The sequence below is a fragment of the Odontomachus brunneus genome, unplaced genomic scaffold, assembly GCF_010583005.1.
Source record: "Odontomachus brunneus isolate Ranch 3 - 2012 unplaced genomic scaffold, Obru_v1 Obru_scaffold_011, whole genome shotgun sequence".
In the NCBI taxonomy this organism is placed as follows: Eukaryota; Metazoa; Arthropoda; class Insecta; order Hymenoptera; family Formicidae; genus Odontomachus; species Odontomachus brunneus.
In genome coordinates this window covers 1,738,736-1,756,868 of record NW_022639461.1, presented here as the reverse complement: position 1 = coordinate 1,756,868, position 18,133 = coordinate 1,738,736, and the positions used below count along the sequence as shown (strand labels likewise).

At 43.6% G+C, this 18,133-nt stretch overlaps 1 protein-coding gene across 2 annotated transcripts in view; it reads right to left on the bottom strand.

Annotated features, from left to right (window-relative positions):
- Window positions 1-18,133, bottom strand: part of LOC116840727 — a 160,648-nt gene that overhangs the window by 78,267 nt on the left and 64,248 nt on the right. For both annotated transcript variants that reach the window (XM_032807829.1, XM_032807828.1), the window contains exon 2: window positions 16,885-16,948. In XM_032807829.1, the coding sequence (XP_032663720.1) occupies window positions 16,885-16,948 (64 nt within the window). The remainder of the gene's footprint in view (window positions 1-16,884; window positions 16,949-18,133) is intronic.

Genomic DNA, 18,133 nt, shown 5'->3' with positions numbered 1-18,133 from the left:
AAATAAGAGTAAGACGGACAAAGACCGCGGGGTTGGCGGGGAGGGTGGCGGCGACGTGAGGGGAACGTAGAAAAGGAGCATGAGATAAGGAGGTTCCCATAGTACGCAGATTAGAGGGTACGGAATGTGTCTTAGGAGGCCACTTTTCCCATGGGCCGCGAACAAAGGGGTGTTACCCGCCCTCGGTAGAGAACAGAACGAGATATAAATCGCCGGCCTCAATGGCCGATTACATCGAGGAGCTAAATGCCGAGTGTGGAAGCTAAACGGAGCTTCGGACGCCGCGTGTTTCCTTCTTTTCGCTTCCGCGTCTCTCCCGAGGACCCTTTCGCTCGAAAAGTATCGTCCACTAACGATATTGCCCCTAGTTGTCGTGCCTAAGCGACCTGATAAGACGGCGTTATGATTATAGTCATGCGACACGGCCCACACACCGAACGTGAGACGCGACTCGAAACACTATCTCTCCGCCGGTTCAAACGGCTGTACTGTTTTTACGATCACGGTGCTAGACGCGCGAAAAGAGAGAACGAGCGGCCGGTTCTCTGATTATCGCGCGAAATGTGTTCGGCATTCACTGTCGCGGCGCGTCGAGCAAATTTTGCGTCGCGATCAATTCGTCCGTTGATCATCGATGAGTAGAGAACTCCACCACAAGTGGAGCTTCGCACGCTGTTGATAAGGAAGCGACCGAAAGGATTTGGGACAATGGCGGGGATTTTGCGCCGACCACGCGCCGAGGTTCCTCTGTAGAGGTCCCTGGACGACTCTGCGGTGATCAAATTTTATCTTGTCATCCGCGATGGTACGAATATATAACGCTAAAGTATGCGAGATAAGCTACCCTCTAATTTCTGCGACTAAATGGATTCTTAGGAATTTTTAGTAGGAGACGGCCGGGAGAACAAGGGAAAACGGACTATCCTCGCCGGTAGTTATCTTGGTCCCCTTTAGAATAAAAGAACGCAGAGAGAAAGAGGGGGGAGGAGAGATAATCTCGCGCATTTCCTTTTGCGCTGTACGTGATTTTCATGATCTTTACGTTCTCGTTGAAGATTTCTTCCGCGTAAAATATATACGTTTGTAACAAATTTCGCAGCAGCAAAAATCTGCGTGTGATAGCTCCCTGAATCTCATTGTAACATAATAGATACTTAAAAGTATAACTACTAGTAGGCATATGTGTAGCTGTAAAACCGATGTAGTAGCGACAGTAGCCAAAATTTTTGTTACAGCAGTAAATACTGAAAAATTTTGGTCACAGCAATAAATACATTTTCAACAAACCACTATTACTAGTTGCGGCAAAGAAATTTTTTTTCGTGATGTTTTGTGTGGGACGAGCTTTGTAAGCGCGACATCTTATCTGATCAAATCTGTGGTCTAAATTTTGCATATTTACTCTCCAGAACTTTGCGGAAAATATAGGTTGCCTAAAAAATCCTTCTCCTGATTTCATCCTCTTGACACTTTGTGATAATTTATGTTCAGACGTTCCAGATGTAAGAAGCTCGCGAGCAACGTCGAGGGTGGTTTAAGCTAGTATTCGATACATTTCGATGGCACGCAAACGGCACTAATCTTCTTATCGTCTCGTCACTGGTACCTCCCGTTATCTCGTGTATCATAACATCGACTTCCTCGAACGGGAACTTTTTTCGTGCTTACGCGAAGCAAACAGAGCGCGCAGAAGTGATAAGGGCGAGATTTTTAAATTTTCGGCGACGTCGCGATCCAAAGTTTCTAGGGGAGAGAGAGTGTCCCCGCGAATATTTCATCCCCGATCGTGACCATCGTGTTCCTCCCGTCCTTTTTCCTCTTCTTCTCGCAAAAAGACGAAGAGGCGGGGGGGAGGGGCCGAGTGTCGCGGGAGGGAAAGATCGGAGATTTATGCCCTTCAAGTGTCTTCTCCTTTATTACATTTTCGCCCGCATACCGGCGTTTCTCAGAGAGACTCACCGCTCATTTCTCGCGGGGGAAATGATCTGTTAGATGCCGATTGAGCGTTGTTTGCCGAGTCGTTCGTGCCGAAAAATTCGCGTGTACCTAATCGAGGGAGGCTGCCTCGCAAACGAAATGTGTACTTTGCGCGTCACGTCGACGTCTCCACACGGGGTCGGTGCTGAGGGCAAAATTAATTGTCGTTTCGTGCGCGGGCAAACGCGACGAAGAGAGAAATGCAAACGATCTGTTCGAAATTCGCTTCGGCGTTCTCGGCGTCGTATGCACGTTGTACGACACATATCGAGAGACGAAAGTCTCGCGGAACACCACGACAACGGAACAGCCCCGGTTCTCTCTTCCCTCTCGCTTCCTCGGCGAAGAGCGGGAGGCGAGCGCGCGGACCGAGACGATTTGTTAAATCGGCCAAAAGCTGGGTGGAGGGATCATTTTATCGCGATCGAACGGACCATCCTTCACCGAAGGTGACCTGCACGGTCGAAGGTTCCCTTCCCTGTCTGGAAGTGATGGGTGGTCTCGGAGCTCGTTTCGCGTGAAATCGCGCTCGAGCGATTCATTGGTACGAGTATCGCCCGACAGATCGATTACTCTGGTGGCTCGAAACGTGTATATCGGGGGCGTACCGTACACGGATGCAAGGTCTGTAGGCTATTACTTCGTCAATCGAGGCTGTTTTCTCTCCTTCTCCCGCCCTGTCTTTATCTCGACCGTTTCTTCTCCTCATTTCTTTACGCTGCGCTCCTTTGCGAAAAGAAATATAAGGCGGCTTTAGGGAAAGCTCGGCGGTAAAATTCACGTTTCGCTTCGCCTCGTATATTCCGAGATAGTATTGCCGGCGCAAGAGAAAAATTCGCGTCTATACTTCTCTCTCTCTCTCCTCCCTCACCCCTCTCTCTCTCTCTCTCTCTCTCTCTTTCTCATGGCGTTTTGAAATTTATTCGATGGTGTGGTAGTACCTTTGCGACGAAAGAAACGCGCCGGGCGCGCTCTCCTTAAGACAAACGTTAAGGTGGCAAATTTGCGTTAACTTCCTCTCTCTTCTCCCCGCCCCTCCCTCTCGACCCGTGCGGTAAGAACTTCACGGCTGCTTACTCGCGCGAACGCGAAGGTAGTCACGCCGGGCCGTTCATAAAAGCCTCTGAAAGCCGCATTGTAATTTGTACGTCTTCAGATCCTTTGTAACAACACCGTGAACATTCACGTGGCGCGGAATGTTATCTCGTGGCTACTCCTTGCGGCACGTATACTCTAGAAAACGGCTATTTTGCTTCACGCTTCGTTATCGTCTCAAGAACTTTTCTTTCGGGGATGATAGTTAATGTTCCATGTATCCAACATTTCCAATGTATCCAACATTTTTTTAATTAGACAGACGTGTCTATTAGAAAATATTTTTATGAGAGCATTCGGTCGCATATATATATTCCGGTTTATAGAAAATAACTGGATAACTGGAATTGGGCAATTATTTTTTTATTAAATTCTAAGGTTAGTAATAACTTTATACACAAGTTACTATTACTATTTTACTATAAAAATATGATTGGGATAAAAAATGACAATAATTTTAATTAGATTAACCATTTTTTGCTTTCAGTATATAATATTCTCTCCATATTTGTAAGACCGCATTCCAAAATATCCCTTTTAAGAAAAATTTTACTGAAGGTCTATAATTCACGTTACATGTGCTATCAATTTTCAGTAAAATTTTCCTCAAAGAAGAACGTTTTATAATGCAAACTAATAAAATCTAGAAAATGGTAATAAAGCTATTATGCTAGATGGTATGCAATTCTATCCGTATATTTACTCAAATCAGGATCAGGGATCAAAATTTAATCGACGCGCGATTCTGAATTGTTATCACTCGATTCTGAATTACATGACGATTAGTTAACGATCCCGGATGTCAAAGTTGCCATTAAACACTTGCCGACCAAGTGCTTAACGACGAGCGGATGTCCGAGATTGACTTTAAAATTTTCCTCGTTTCGCGAATATCGGGCAGCAAGAAGAAGAAGAAGAAGAAGAAGACGGCGACGACGACGACAACGAGAACTTTCCTGGGCGAGACGTGACAGATGGTTTTGGAGCTCGTTTCGCATGGAATCGCGTTTGTACGACTCATTGCCTTTTAGCAGATCGATTGCGTTTGGGGAGTCGGTGTATCGTAAACTTAGTAACGACCTAGCATGCAGAACTTATTTCCATTGGATCCTCTTTATTATAATGACACGAACGATAACTACTCTCGCTTCCAATAGATCTGCAACTTGACGATAAGGGAGATCGGATCAAGTCAGCCAAGGGTCATGTTGGTCATATGTTTGATTCGTGTATTTATTGTGGAAACGAGAGTGGAAAAGAGGTCAAAACATGTTCCTTTTAGGACATCGATTCTTTTTCCTATGTTCTAAAAAGAACATTTTTTGCGATCCTTTTGTGCCATTGTTGTTCTACAACGAATACATAAAACAAAACGCACAGCCAACATGACTGAGTCGACTTGACCCGGCCTTCCTTAATCACGATCGGAAAATAGTCAACGATAAAAATCGAAAACAAACGACGATCGCGTGCGACGATTTCGCTCGGTATTTTCTCGGGTATCGATCAAACAGCTCGCGAACAAATCGCTCGTTGAACCCGCCACATCATGTGTATACGTTGTGTGTTGCTACAAATAATTGTTTACTATAATTTAATAACATATATGTGTTAATCGCACACACATATACACACACATAAGTGTCTATTAATTTTTGGAAGAGTATAATCTGTTTACTTGTGGGTCGCTATTTGAGGATCACCCCATATTGTGGTACGATACGAGATGGGACGAACTTGCGCGAAATGGAATGGAGGATGAGCGCAACGAGGAAGGAAGGAGGGAAAAAGGGGTGAGCGGGATGAGTCGGGGAGAAGATAGGAAATAACACTCGACGACAGACGAGGACGTCCTTCCTCGCTGTACAATTTTCCTCGTCCACGTTGAGAGAAAAGTACCGCACGCCGACTCCTGTCCCCGGCGATCATTCCGCGACTTGTTTTATATCTCTGGGTGATATTCTGCAGAAAACTGTTTCAATCCGCGTGTAAACAGAATCGCCCCCGATCCTCCGGCTCTTTCGTCGAACTCTCCTTCAAGTCGCGATGCTTTCAATAAAAATTAACCAAGTAACGAAAAATTCGACGTATCGAGGAGGAAAAGAGTCGAGTTCTCGAACAAAGGGGACGAGAAAGGATTCGCGAAGGAAATGAAATACGCGCTCGGAGGAGCAAAAGATCCGCGGTGATGTCGGGCCGAGAAGAGAAGTGGAAATCCGCGTCGAGAGGAGGCCACTCGGCTAGCGAGTGAGGAGGTCGAAGAAGCGAGAGACGGCGGCCAGAAAAACGACGGAGGAAGATTTATGCAAAAAAAGGGAAGATAGACGATGGACAATCTCGCGGAAATCAGAATCGGTGACGGCTGCGGTGAAAGACGAACGGACGCTGCCAGGGATCTGTGGTTGCCGACGATGAGAGGAGGGAACAAAGAGAGACGGGGGAGAGACGCGAGGGGACTCGCGATGGGCCTGGCAAAATAAGAGAAGTCGAGGGCGAAGAACGGAAAGTGGCAGCGAAGAAGGAAGACAGGAGGGCTGCTGAGTGAAAGCGGGGGCGAGGGAAATTAAGTAATTAGTAACTTTGCACCGCGCGGCAGCCCTCAACGAGATTTGATTATGTTTTCGGTTTAAGCTCTCCGAAGTGCAACTCCATCTCTATCCCTTACCGCGCGGGGGAGGTCGAGCAGACTCTGCGGCTGCTTTCAAGAGGCCGGCTTGCACCTGTAAACTCCAAAGGTGAAACGTGCCTCCTCGCGAATCCCCTTCAGCTCTCGCTTGGTCTTCCACGTCGCGCCTCTGTCATTTTGCATTGTCTCCCTATTCGCCAAACATTCGCGTTACTTCTCGAGCTTCCCGGGCCCCGCACCAGCGCGTCGATATATGTGCGTTTGAATTTCGCGTTATATGCGTTACGTGATACATCATACGCGCATCTCGCGGATCTGTTCAGTGCGAATTAGGGAGCGCGCGATTAAACAATACACACAATCAGGTTCCACACATGCAGGTTCCACGATAAACTGTACATACTAAGAGATTGGTTCCAATTTCGACAGAAAACTTCCTATGAATCTTCTATGATGAAATTCACAACAGCTACCTATAATGTAAATGTAATAGTGCGTTACTTTCAAACGCGCAAGTATGTTGTTTGACTGAAGCTCTTTTTACGTTTTTTGCAACTTCAAATCACGTCATTTAATATTTAACGTTTAAGACATTTAACACGTAAATCATAATTTAAACCCAGGAACACGTTCTTTACCTTCGTCATAAGACACCTTCTATATGGAAATAAAAAATACAGCGTTTTTTGCATCTGTGTTTTACGTCGCGACGCTCTGCTGCAAATTTTCTGCTGAAAGTGCTGAAAGTGTGGCGAAAACTAGCGCTTTGCCAAGAGCACGAGGAAATTTATTTACGTCGGGTGTGTCTCGTGATTTACAAAATTCGGGAATAACAATTTATGACTATAATATACTATGCTGCGTGACCTCATAATTCACATCTCTTTGACCATTTCGTCCTCTGGCGGAATGACGTCGGGGTTTTATCGCTCGTAAGGGTAATATACCCAAGTACGATGAAAAAATATAGCCGACTAGTCTTCGCGTGGTAAAAGTCTCGATAAAAAATCGAGTTGTTTTCTGAAATGGCTGTGTGTTTACAGCCATTTAACATTAATTCGTTAATGGTATGCGATCGTCTCCGAAACAAAAAGATACGTCGCGAATTTACGGAAAAAATAGATCACAAACGATGACACATATTTATGCTCTCCACGTTCCACGACATTATATATTCCTCAAAAATGTTCGCTCTTGTGCAAGTATTCGTCATGCTATTGGACTATAAATCTCTATGTTTGGTTTAACACGTTTGATTTACGACGATAATAAAAAGAAAATTAGATAAAATAATGCACACACACGTGTATATAATATGTGTATATATGTATATTTATTATAGTATATATATGTATATACCCTATGATCAGAAAGTACCGGGAATTTTTTATTTAAACGTACCGCGCATGCGGGAACCGGTTTATTTTTTTTTCTTATGTTGGTACGACCTTAAGACGCACATCTGTCAGGTTTTAGTGCCATCCAATCATTAGTGTCTGCCTGGCGTTTGTTTACATCAGTCAACTTTTTTCAATTTGTCGCATTTTACCATGGATAATGTTGTTGAACAAAGAGTTTGTTTGAAATTTTGTGTTGCGAACGAAATTTCGTGTGCCGATGCACTGAAAATGTTGCAAAAAGCATTTTGCGAATCTGCTCTATCAAAAACAAGAGCATACGAGTGGTATAAAGACTTTAAAAGTGGTCGTATAGTGGTGGAAGATTTGCCTCGTTCCGGACGTCCATCGACGTCGAACACCGATGAAAACGTGAAGAAAGTGAAAGAAATGGTGCTTGAAAATCGTCATACCAGCTTAAGAGAGATGTCTAGTGAACTTGGCATTGCATATGGAACGGCACAGCATATTGTGGTTGATGTTTTGGGTATGAGACGCGTGGCAGCCAGGCTCGTTCCGAAGGACCTGAATTTCGTGCAAAAACACCACCGAAAGACAGTTGCTGAAGAGATGATTTCTGAAGCCCAAAGTGATCCAACCTTCATGAAACGGATAATTACGGGCGACGAGACATGGGTCTATGAATTTGACATGGAAACAAAGCAACAATCGTCCGAGTGGCGCTTCGAAGACGAGCCGAAACCGAAAAAACCGCGTCAAAGCCGCTCAAAAGTGAAGGTGATGTTGACTGTTTTCTTCGATTGCCAAGGCGTAGTGCACTATGAGTACCTTCCACCGGGCCAGACAGTCAACAAAGAATATTATTTATCCGTTTTGAAGCGTTTGAGAGATGCTGTACGTCGCAAACGGCCGGAAATGTGGGCCGACAATTCTTGGATTTTGCATGATGATAACGCGCCATCGCACCGAGCCCGAATTGTACTGAATTATTTGACCAAACATCAAGTAAATACCATCGAGCAAGCACCGTATTCACCTGATATGGCCCCGTGCGACTTTTTTTTGTTCCCCAAGTTGAAGTTGCCACTTCGTGGAAAGAGATTTCAGTCGATCGAGGAGATCAAAGAGAATGCGACGAGGGAACTAAAGGCCATCCCTTCGTCGGCCTACCAGGGATGCATGGAGGACTGGGTCAAGCGTTGGCACATGTGTGTTGCTTCAGATGGATCATATTTTGAAGGAGATAAAATAAATTTGCCTGAAATTTAACTCTATTTTGTTTTATTTAAAAATTCCCGGTACTTTCTGATCATAGGGTACATATATATTGTATGTATTATATAGAGCGTCCCAGCTCGAGTTCACAATCTCTTGTGAGGACGTGGAGCGGATTGAGATGAACAAAAAGTCCAATACTAAAAATCGCAATATAATATTATTTAATTAATATTTCTGGTATATATATGGCATTGAAATCGGGGTGGAAAGTTAGCAGACCCTATGTATACCGCTACTACCATATTATCACTTAAGGGCAGATTCCTAATTTGAATAAAAAAATCCTAATGCAAAAATGGCAAGGCTATAATACTTTTCAAATTATAAACGATTAAAATTGATCAATTATATTGGCTAAAGTACGCGCGCTCAGGTACGGTACAACACACAATGGTACAGGTGCATGCACATGTCGTCCCTTTTCCAAATATTGATCAATATACATATAACAACGTATAATAATCTGCCTTTTCTATCATTTAAATAAACATCCCATAATAACAATTTCGTCAAAATATTATGAATATAATATCACACAATACATTTATAAGAATCAATAAGAATCAATAAGAATCAAGAATGTCACGTTTCTTTCAGAGATTTACAACTAATTTCATATCTTATGCAAATTCTCACTTATGTTCATGCATCTGTACTATTATGTGTTGTATCATACCTGAGCGCGCGTACTTTAGCCAATATAATTAGTCAACTTTAATCGTTTATAATTTGAAAAGAATTATAGCCTCGACATTTTTGCATTAGGATTTTTTTCTTCAAATTACCTCAGGAATCCGTCCTTAAGAGATAATGCGGTAGTGGTGGGACACCCTGTATATATGTATGTGTGTGTTACAACGGCTTTTTGAAACAATAATCATTCTTCGCCGAGGATCCGGATAGCGTTCGCAATTTAAATGCAGCATCGCAGAAGCGTTTAGTACGGACATGTTTTACAGCAAGAGCTCGTTACAGCGAGTATGTGCGGTGCTGCGTAGAGATAATTGAAGGACGTTCGTCTTTCAGACAGTAGCGACGCGGCTATCCTGTTCTGCACGGCCGTCGGTTTGCCCATCTATCCGTTCGACTGTCCCGCACAAATGTTTCGCTGTTTATTTTGCACCCATCCACTATCACGTTCCCCCTTCGTTCACTGCTCCTGCACGCGCGATCGCCAGGACGAGGCAACAATCCTGCCCCGTTCTCGACCGCGTGGAACGTCACGTAGACGGTTCACTGACGTTCCGTTTAATTCGACCTGCGCGGAATTAAATCTCGATCGAGAAGGGGCGCGAAAGTAAATGCGAAGTAGTCAGTGATTGTATCTGCGTCGGGGGAAGAGAGAGCGGAGATCGGCCAGTTTGTTCGTCGCTATTCGTTCAATTATCGATCTAAGCGCGTACACAAAAAAAATATGATCTTACCTTTAGCGAGAGAATCCGAAAGGATTCCTCTGAAAGCAAAAAGACGATAAATTCTAAGCGCAATATTCTTAAAGTTAGGAAAATTTATTCTACAGCACAAATTTTTTGTTTTTAACCCTTAACCATTGTGGTGCAGAGATCTGCACCATCGATTTCTTCCAGAAGTGATTTTTTCCCAATACAATCGAATGTAAATCAATTTTTCATCTTTTTATTACTTTCTTATCGGTTTTTATATTATCATCGTCAAATTTCTGATCTTCTTTTCTTGTATTAAAAAAAAATTAAAAATTAAAATTGGTTAATTCGGAATCGAGTTAATAGTCGGTAAAACTCGTTGGTGCCAATTTGCACCTGTGTATCCTTGATATCCTACAGATATCATGCGCTCGACGTATTAATAGACATTTTTTCTACTTCAAGTAAACATATTCCTCTTGATTAAAAAAAAAGTTTTAATATCTAGTAGATTTGCGACTAACAGTTCATTTCATTAGAAGAGGGATATTCTATCGGTAAGAATCTCCACTTAGATGATGGAGTTACAGGGAATAGCACCTTTCAACTAGAGTTCTCTTTTGTTTGTGGGGGGAGAGGTTAGAACATTTTCCCTTCAGTATCTTGGAAGAATCCTCTTTGAGGTCGTACACAAGAGGATTCCGCTAAGGAAAATAAGATTACATTTGTCGAGCGCGTTGTGTTGGAAGGTGCGCACTACAAAAATTAAATGCTGTCAAACAACCCGTAACATTAATTCTCGCGAGACAGTAAACGTTAAATAATAGCGACAAAAATGATGTGACAACGCACACGAGCGAATACCGGATAGAGGAGGTATCGACGAGGATCTGACAGTACACGGACAAAAAGTTTCAGTTCGTGCAACCGAACGGGGACCAGACGAAAAATTCGCTGACGGGGAATAATATCTGTCACTGTGACCGAAAACATTCGTCGGAACATTCGGCTGCATTAAAACTCGGTTGAGGGTGACTGGGAGCAATTGGCTGACCTCTCTCCTACGGGAATCTTTCCGTTCCTACAACCGTGTTTTTCATCTGGTCCCCTGAGCAACAGAAAATTCAGTTACGCCAACGTAGTTATTCCTTTTTTCGTGTAAGATATCGCCAGCGCGAAATAAAAGTTCGCGAAGGAAGAGGAGGAGGGGGAAGGATATCGCGTCTAGTTCGCTCGAACCCGCTCTGCTATCCGCCTATCCGTTTTCACTTAGCCGCATCTCGATCGGTCGCCGGAACCATCATACCGCGCACGTTATATCGCGTGCCTAAGCGTTCGTCAGAAATTCCCGACCGCCGTCCCGTACTTCTGTCCGGCGCGAATTATTCGCATTTCATATCTAGATAACACGGCTGCGAGAACGCGAAGCCAGGGCCGGAGGAAGGGGAGAGGGGAGTGGCGGAGCGGAAGATCGACGGCGGTTTCGGAAATGACCGGGAGTAAACGAGAATTTCTTTAATTAAGCGCGACCGGACAGATCTTTCTTCCTCGTTACTGTTGCCGGGGAGGGGGAGGAGGATCCTTCTCCGCAGCCGAGACTTTATCTACCGCTCACCCTCTGTCGTCGTGCTCTTATACGTTCGGCATGGGTAAAGTCGGATAAGGGTGTACAGTTATTTACGTACAGTCCTGCAGGCGCATTCGCTGCAGGCGCTAAAGGGGTTCGAAGGGAGATCGGAAAAGGACGGAGGGAGGGGGCAAGGCAGGGCGAGGCGAGACACGGAGAGAAGGGATGACACCGATGGAAGAGATGGCGAGAGGATAGGACATGGGGAGACGCGAGGAAGAAGGAGAGAGAGAGAGAGAGAGAGAGAGAGAGGAGGAGCAGGAGCGGGAGGAAGAGGAAAATGTGGCAGCCTGGACAGAGCGCGAGCCTGTCCCATGTGGGTTTCGTTAATTAACCGAGTCTACCGAGTTCTATTCCTCGCGTTATATTACCCTCCTCCCTCCCTCCCTCTCTCCCTCCCTCCCTGTCTCCGTTCCTCCGTCTCCTCTCTGCCTCATCTGCTTCCGCCAGCGTCGCCACAGGAGCCCGCCGATGCACCTGGGGGTTGCGGAAAACGCAAGCTTCGCGCCGCCCGATCTCCGCTTCTATCCTTCGCCCTCTTCTTCCCGCCCTCTCCCTCCCTCCCGCCGCCTACGTAACGTGGTTGAGATCTATATTTGTGCCGTCGTGTATTTACTCCGCGATGCATTCACAGTATTTTGCTCGCAAACGTGTCGCCGTCACTTGTACTTCCGCGCGCGATCGCGGCTCGAATAAATCCTTTGTCGCGAGGACACGGGTGTAATTAGCGGATACCCTGTAATACATACATAATACGTACTCTGCGTTTTCCAGCTTTTTCCACTGAAGAGAGAGAGAGAGAGAGAGAGAGAGAGAGAGAGAGAATCGGTAACGCACCGTAAATGAGACACGTAATGCGGAAAAAGATTGGGGGGATAACCAACGTTAACCAACAGTGATCACGTTTTTCATGCGTTACTCTCTTTTCCGCTAATTAGATGAATAATCGTGAAGCGCACGACGTCACAGTGTTTTTGATTGTAGACTCGACGTGTCACTGCGTCCCCGTTGTCCACTGGCGTTAATCACTTTCTTTTTCCGCATAATTCGCAGCACTGTCGAATTAATTAAAAGCGCAGCTTGTCTCGCGAGGTTAATTTATAGAGACCGCGCAGATAGCGCGTAAAGAGCAATTTTTCGCGGTCGGGTAGAAAGTGATTTATAAAACGATCTCGTCGCGCAGCCTGTGAAAATTCTATCCTACCGTGCAAGCAGGGAAAAACATTGGGAAACGTATCCACTCTGCGCAGATTCAGCGTAAACGACCGTTGAACGCGAGTGAACGGGTCTCTCTCTCTCTCTCTCTCTCTCTCTCTCTCTCTCTCTCTCTCTCTTTCTCTCTCTTGCGACGCGCTTCTCGCGAAGCGCCATTCGCGATAAATCACGACGATCGGCAAAAACTTGACGATATATCAATTAGGCGCGGGCTGCGCGCGTGCACACGCGTCGATTCTCAATTATTATATTCTCGTCGCCGCTGATTTACCGCGAGCGCATCGGCAGCGGGCTGCTGCGGCGCGCACTGTTAATTAATCGCACGTTTATTTAGCACGTCGCGCGCCACCGCCCTTATCTGCATTCTCCTCCTCTTATCGCGTCCCGATACGGCACGGTGTAATGATTTTGCGCGATCGACGAGTGGTTGATCAGAACTCGTGGCGTTCGCGATTTCAAGGATGCATTATTTATATCGCAAAAATAATGCAACATTTTTTTTAAATTATAGAGATTAATCTATATTGCATCTAAGAGTTGCACAAGCAATTTGATTCTTAGGATTTGGATAAAAAATTATTCTACTTTTAAGTGTAGGGTCAGCAAGCATGATAATGTTAAATAATATAAGGAAAAATAAAGGGTACTGACCAAAAACGCGTTTCGGCTCTTGAATAAATTAATTGAATTCAGTTGTTCTATTATAGGACTGAAATGTGATACCTTAATTTTTATGAAATAAATACTTCTATACATCCAGAGAACATACGCTAACTTTAATAGTTTTCAGTTTGTTTACATTATTACATCTCTGTATTAATTCTTATAAACTTTTTTCCCTTTCTTTAATTTTTTAGTAAGATTTATAAATCTACACGCCTACACGCAAAAAAGTGATTTAGTAATATCAGCTAAACCGCGATAGCTGATTCAAACTTAGTCAAAAGGCTAATCGTCTAACTGTCACTGTTAAGAATTGGCTATGACAGCTAAGATGCATTCGCTATGAAATACAAATATATTAGGTGACATTAAAAATTCACATTATTTCAAATAGCTAAGAAAATGGCAGTTATTCCTAAATTTCTTTTCGTATGCATATATTAAAGAAGTTTGCCGTACAGCTATAATCATTTGTTACAGTCATTTATTTCTAGCAGCTAATATTTCTCGCTGTAGCGCCTGAGTTTAACAGCGAATGAATTTAGCTTCGGTAGTATCGACATTAGCTGTCCCTATTTCAGTGACATATCTTATCTGCCACAGCTATTTTTTAGCTCTGGAAGCTAAAAATAGCTTCTTTTTTTGCGTGTAAGCGCTAAGAACATTATATTTCTATGCAAAGTCTAAGTGGACCTGTCATTATAGAGACCTGTGATAGAAGTAGAGAGAAATCGACCCCTTTATGATCCCTGTTTTAAATTTCTACTCTAGTTTCCAGCGACTTTTGGCGGGGACTATACAGACAATACATCCTTGATTCAGTCGCGTCGCCTTAAATCATTTTGTTCTCCCTTTTGCGCGTCTCTTTTCATAAATCCGGATTATTCCAATGCGCGGCGAAATGCCGCGCGATATTAAGAAGCATTTCCGTTCGGCTTAATTAGAAAACTGTAAGGAGGCTTTTCCCGCTCTGCGGTAATTGGGAAGTATTGGGAAAATAAATTGGCGGAATTCTAAATCGTTGCTGGCGTTCGATTCGATATCGAGGCCATGCGATACGCTTCTCCAGCCCCTCCCTTGCCTGATCACGCGAATTGATGGAGCCCGGGCGCGCGGATACTCGAGTTACACGAGGTTAAGAAGGAAAGCTGGCGGGTGAAACACGGTAAGACAATGCCGGTGTATCCGTAGCGAGGAAATGAGATTTATATTAATTTCTACAGCCACGACGGCGCATCCGCAGCCGTCGACGTCGTCGACACCGTTGGGGAAACCGCCCTTCCTGCCATCCTTGATAACCGATTTGTCTACCTCCGTCGTTTGCTTAGGATCTCCGTCGAGGCGAAATTTCACCGCGACGTGTACTTCTGCCTTTCGGCGGAGATATTAAATAGTCAGTGCATAATTCTGAGGTTGCGCGCGTTGACGAATGTGTAGAATTTTTTTCGTACTTAAGCCTTTTTTTGGCAGACCCAAAAAGATTTAAGGGAAAGGATTTTTGAGTGTTCAAGGGCGGTATTAATAGTTGTTACTTGAAATTCGTCTCACATGTGAGATACTCAAATTTTTATTCAGAGTTAGATCCGAGTTCTTTCAGTTGGATTATGTGATACGTGTGACATTTATACCTCGCAATTCAATTGAAAAGCTCTCATCAAATCTAATTTCAAATCCGAATATCTCACTTGAGACAAATTTGAAGTAATGACTGTTGATGCGGGCCTAAGCGAAGTAAATGATATTATATTATAGCTAATGAGAAATCGATGTTGTTTGAGAGCAACATTGCCAAGTAAAGGATTAATTAAAGAGATTTTTCCCCGCCATTATTTTTTTAGCGTCATATCCTTTATACGCACGGAAGATCAAGAGAGGCGAACGCGGAAATTAAAGCGAGGAGAAGCGATGCGAGTATTTATAACGAGATCGAGCTTCGAAATTATAATTTCCATCGTCTTGGCGAACGGCGGCTTTTATAACCGAGATAGTTTTGCCAAACGTCCTTTGAACTGAATTCCGTAATATTCGACGGTCTTAGCTCGCGGTTTATAGAGTTAATTATTTTCTTCGATGGAACGTGGAAAGTATTGGTAATCGATGACGCGCCGGGGAATCGTCCGCCAAATGCGATTATCTTTCGTGTTGATAGAACGACGCCTGCATTCGCGCTAGGTAGAGCTCCACTCACAGCCTGGATACCGATCGTTAACTGTTTGACCTAATTCCGAAGGATATAACGCCGCGCAATATGTACAATAACGCGGCAACAATTCAATTTCCGTTCGCGCAAGAGACTAAGAAATCCGCCGGCACGCGGAACGAAGGCTGACACGAACGAAGCAAATCGTTCTAATCGATGCAAATCGATCGCAACGCTCGATTCGTTGCGGCACTCTTATCGTTTAAACGCGCGCGCAATTTGAAGGAACGTAACGTCTATAATCCCCAGTATCCATCTTACGTCGCTTTTATACGCAATTCTCTCGACGACGAGGACAAAATTAATTGGGAAACAGAATGAGAAGTTGCTTGAAAATTTGTTTGCGGGATTATAAAGTTCATTCGCAGAAACAAACTTTATTTCTCGAGGAGATCAACTTTATTTCGCAGAATTTTATATGTCCCACAAATAAATTTTCAAGTATTTCTAACCGATGCACAGAGACCCAACATCGTACGCGGAGAGTTAAGGCTTGTTCGGTTAAGCGGCAGAAATCAAGGAAATTTTCGACAAAGATACGTCAGTTCTAAATTCGCCGGCAGTTACTCTTGTCGATTGTCGCGTTAAAATTTCACCCCGAGGAGAGGCGAATTCGATAACGCCGCGTGATCTGTTATCGTGTAAATGTCAAGAAAGCGGGGATTTTCGTCCTTCTGTGTTTTATTCGCTGCAACATGACAGTTATCTCGCGCGATATTTTCGAATAACCGGGCTACCGACAAATATCGCGCGAATAACACAGTGTACGAAATATATTTCTCTCATCGGCCGCGCGCACACGCGTGCATTGTCAATACCATAAAACTCTACGGGCGACGATATCGTCGTTATGATAATGCGTATGGCGGCAGATCTCACAACGACCAGGTGGATGATACGTTTCGATGCCGAACCGCCGCGGGATCATTTTCGATATTGTCGACCAACATTTTACCCCGGGAGTTCCTCGTTGCGAAACGAGCTTTTTGACCGTGTGCATCGGCCGCATTCTTGGGGTTTATCGCTAACCGTAGTACTGCCGAAGGAGAATACCGTTTGTTCCTGGTCAGTGGCTCGCGAACCGTTCGTTCGTTCGTTCGTTCGTTCGTTCGTTCGTTGCTTCATGAAAACTAGTTTGTGAAGCGCGACGGTTCGCAGATAGAGAAAGCTCGTAAAGCGACGCTTCCACCTCCGCGCCGGCTCTTTATGGACCAGTTAAGTTTTCATGCCTCATTGTCGTTCTGCCCTGCGAGAATAATAACCCCGCATTACGTACGTGTAACACGATATTACCGGCGGAAGTGCGATAAGCGCGGACGGCAAATTAAAAATAATTACGCTATCGGCACGCTTGTTTGCGCCCGCGCGATTCACTCGCGACATCAGGCGCGCGAGAGTGAAATATCGACCAAGATAGTCCTGCCGAAAAGTGGAGAGAGAGAGGAAAGTTCATTTTAGGTTACCTGATTCCAGACACATCCTCCTCGGTCGCGTTCTCTTCCGCCATCCGAATAGCGCATTCTCCATCTGCAACGGTATTTTAATACGTGAAATTACTTGCTAACTCGTGTTGTATCTTCCCGAGTCGAAATTTTGGCCCTATATTAAACCTTGAATTCTGCACTTAGAAGCTAAGTTAGCAAAGTAAACTTAATTTTAATGATACAATTTACTTCTACTTTGACTCTGATGATGTTCGAAATTTCGCTTTTTTAGCGTCAAAATAGATCGTATTATAAGCTTCAGAATATCAAAAAAGATGATGAGTAGAATAGTGAGACTGTGAAAGTAGGATCAAAATTTCGACTCACAAGTAAACCTACCTACTCAAAAGTTACACTCTAATTTCATTTTAATTTGGCACAAATATAGAAGTACAAAAACTATTTAGGTCATATTTTTTCATTTTGGCCCAGTCTGAGTTTCACGGGCAGTTTATAGCTTTTTAATGTTCTCACTCCTATCATCAACAAGTGCAACAAAAATGCATAAGAAATAAAATTGAATACAAGATACAGGCGTTTTTGGTTTCCTGATTATAAATACAAAGTCAAATGTGAAAAATTATTTGTAAAAATAATAAAATGCTTAAACAAAACATGTAAAAAGTTGAAAAAAATTGTTTATACAAATAATTTCTCGGTTTGGTCAAGGTTCAAACCATTTTTGATTATTTTAACACAGATTTAAAATATTTTGGTTGGAAGTCTCGGCTAAAGAAATTTAGAATGGTTCGCGTCTTAGCCGATTGTGTTAAAATTATTTAACTATATCTTGTATTCAATTTTATTTCTTATGTATTTTTGTTGTACTTGTTGATGATAGGAGTGAGAACATTAAAAAGCTATAAGCTGCTCGTGAAACTCAAAGTGGAACAAAATGGAAAAATATGACCTAAATATTTTTTGTACTTCTACATTTTCCATTCTATTAGGACCTTAACTTAGTTTCCGCCCAAAAAATACTGAGAAAAAGCATTTATTGTAAAAAATTTATTTAAATTATTTCAATGAAAGTATTTTCCATCACTTTCTACAACTTTTTGCCATCTTTCTGGCAACTGGGCGATACCATCTCGATAAAACGATGTTTGTTTCGAAGCAATCCATTCGTCCACCCATTCTCGCACTTCTTCAACATTTCGGAAGCGTGTACCACTCAAGCCGTGCTGCATCGATCTGAACAAGTGGTAATCAGAAGGCGCTATGTCTG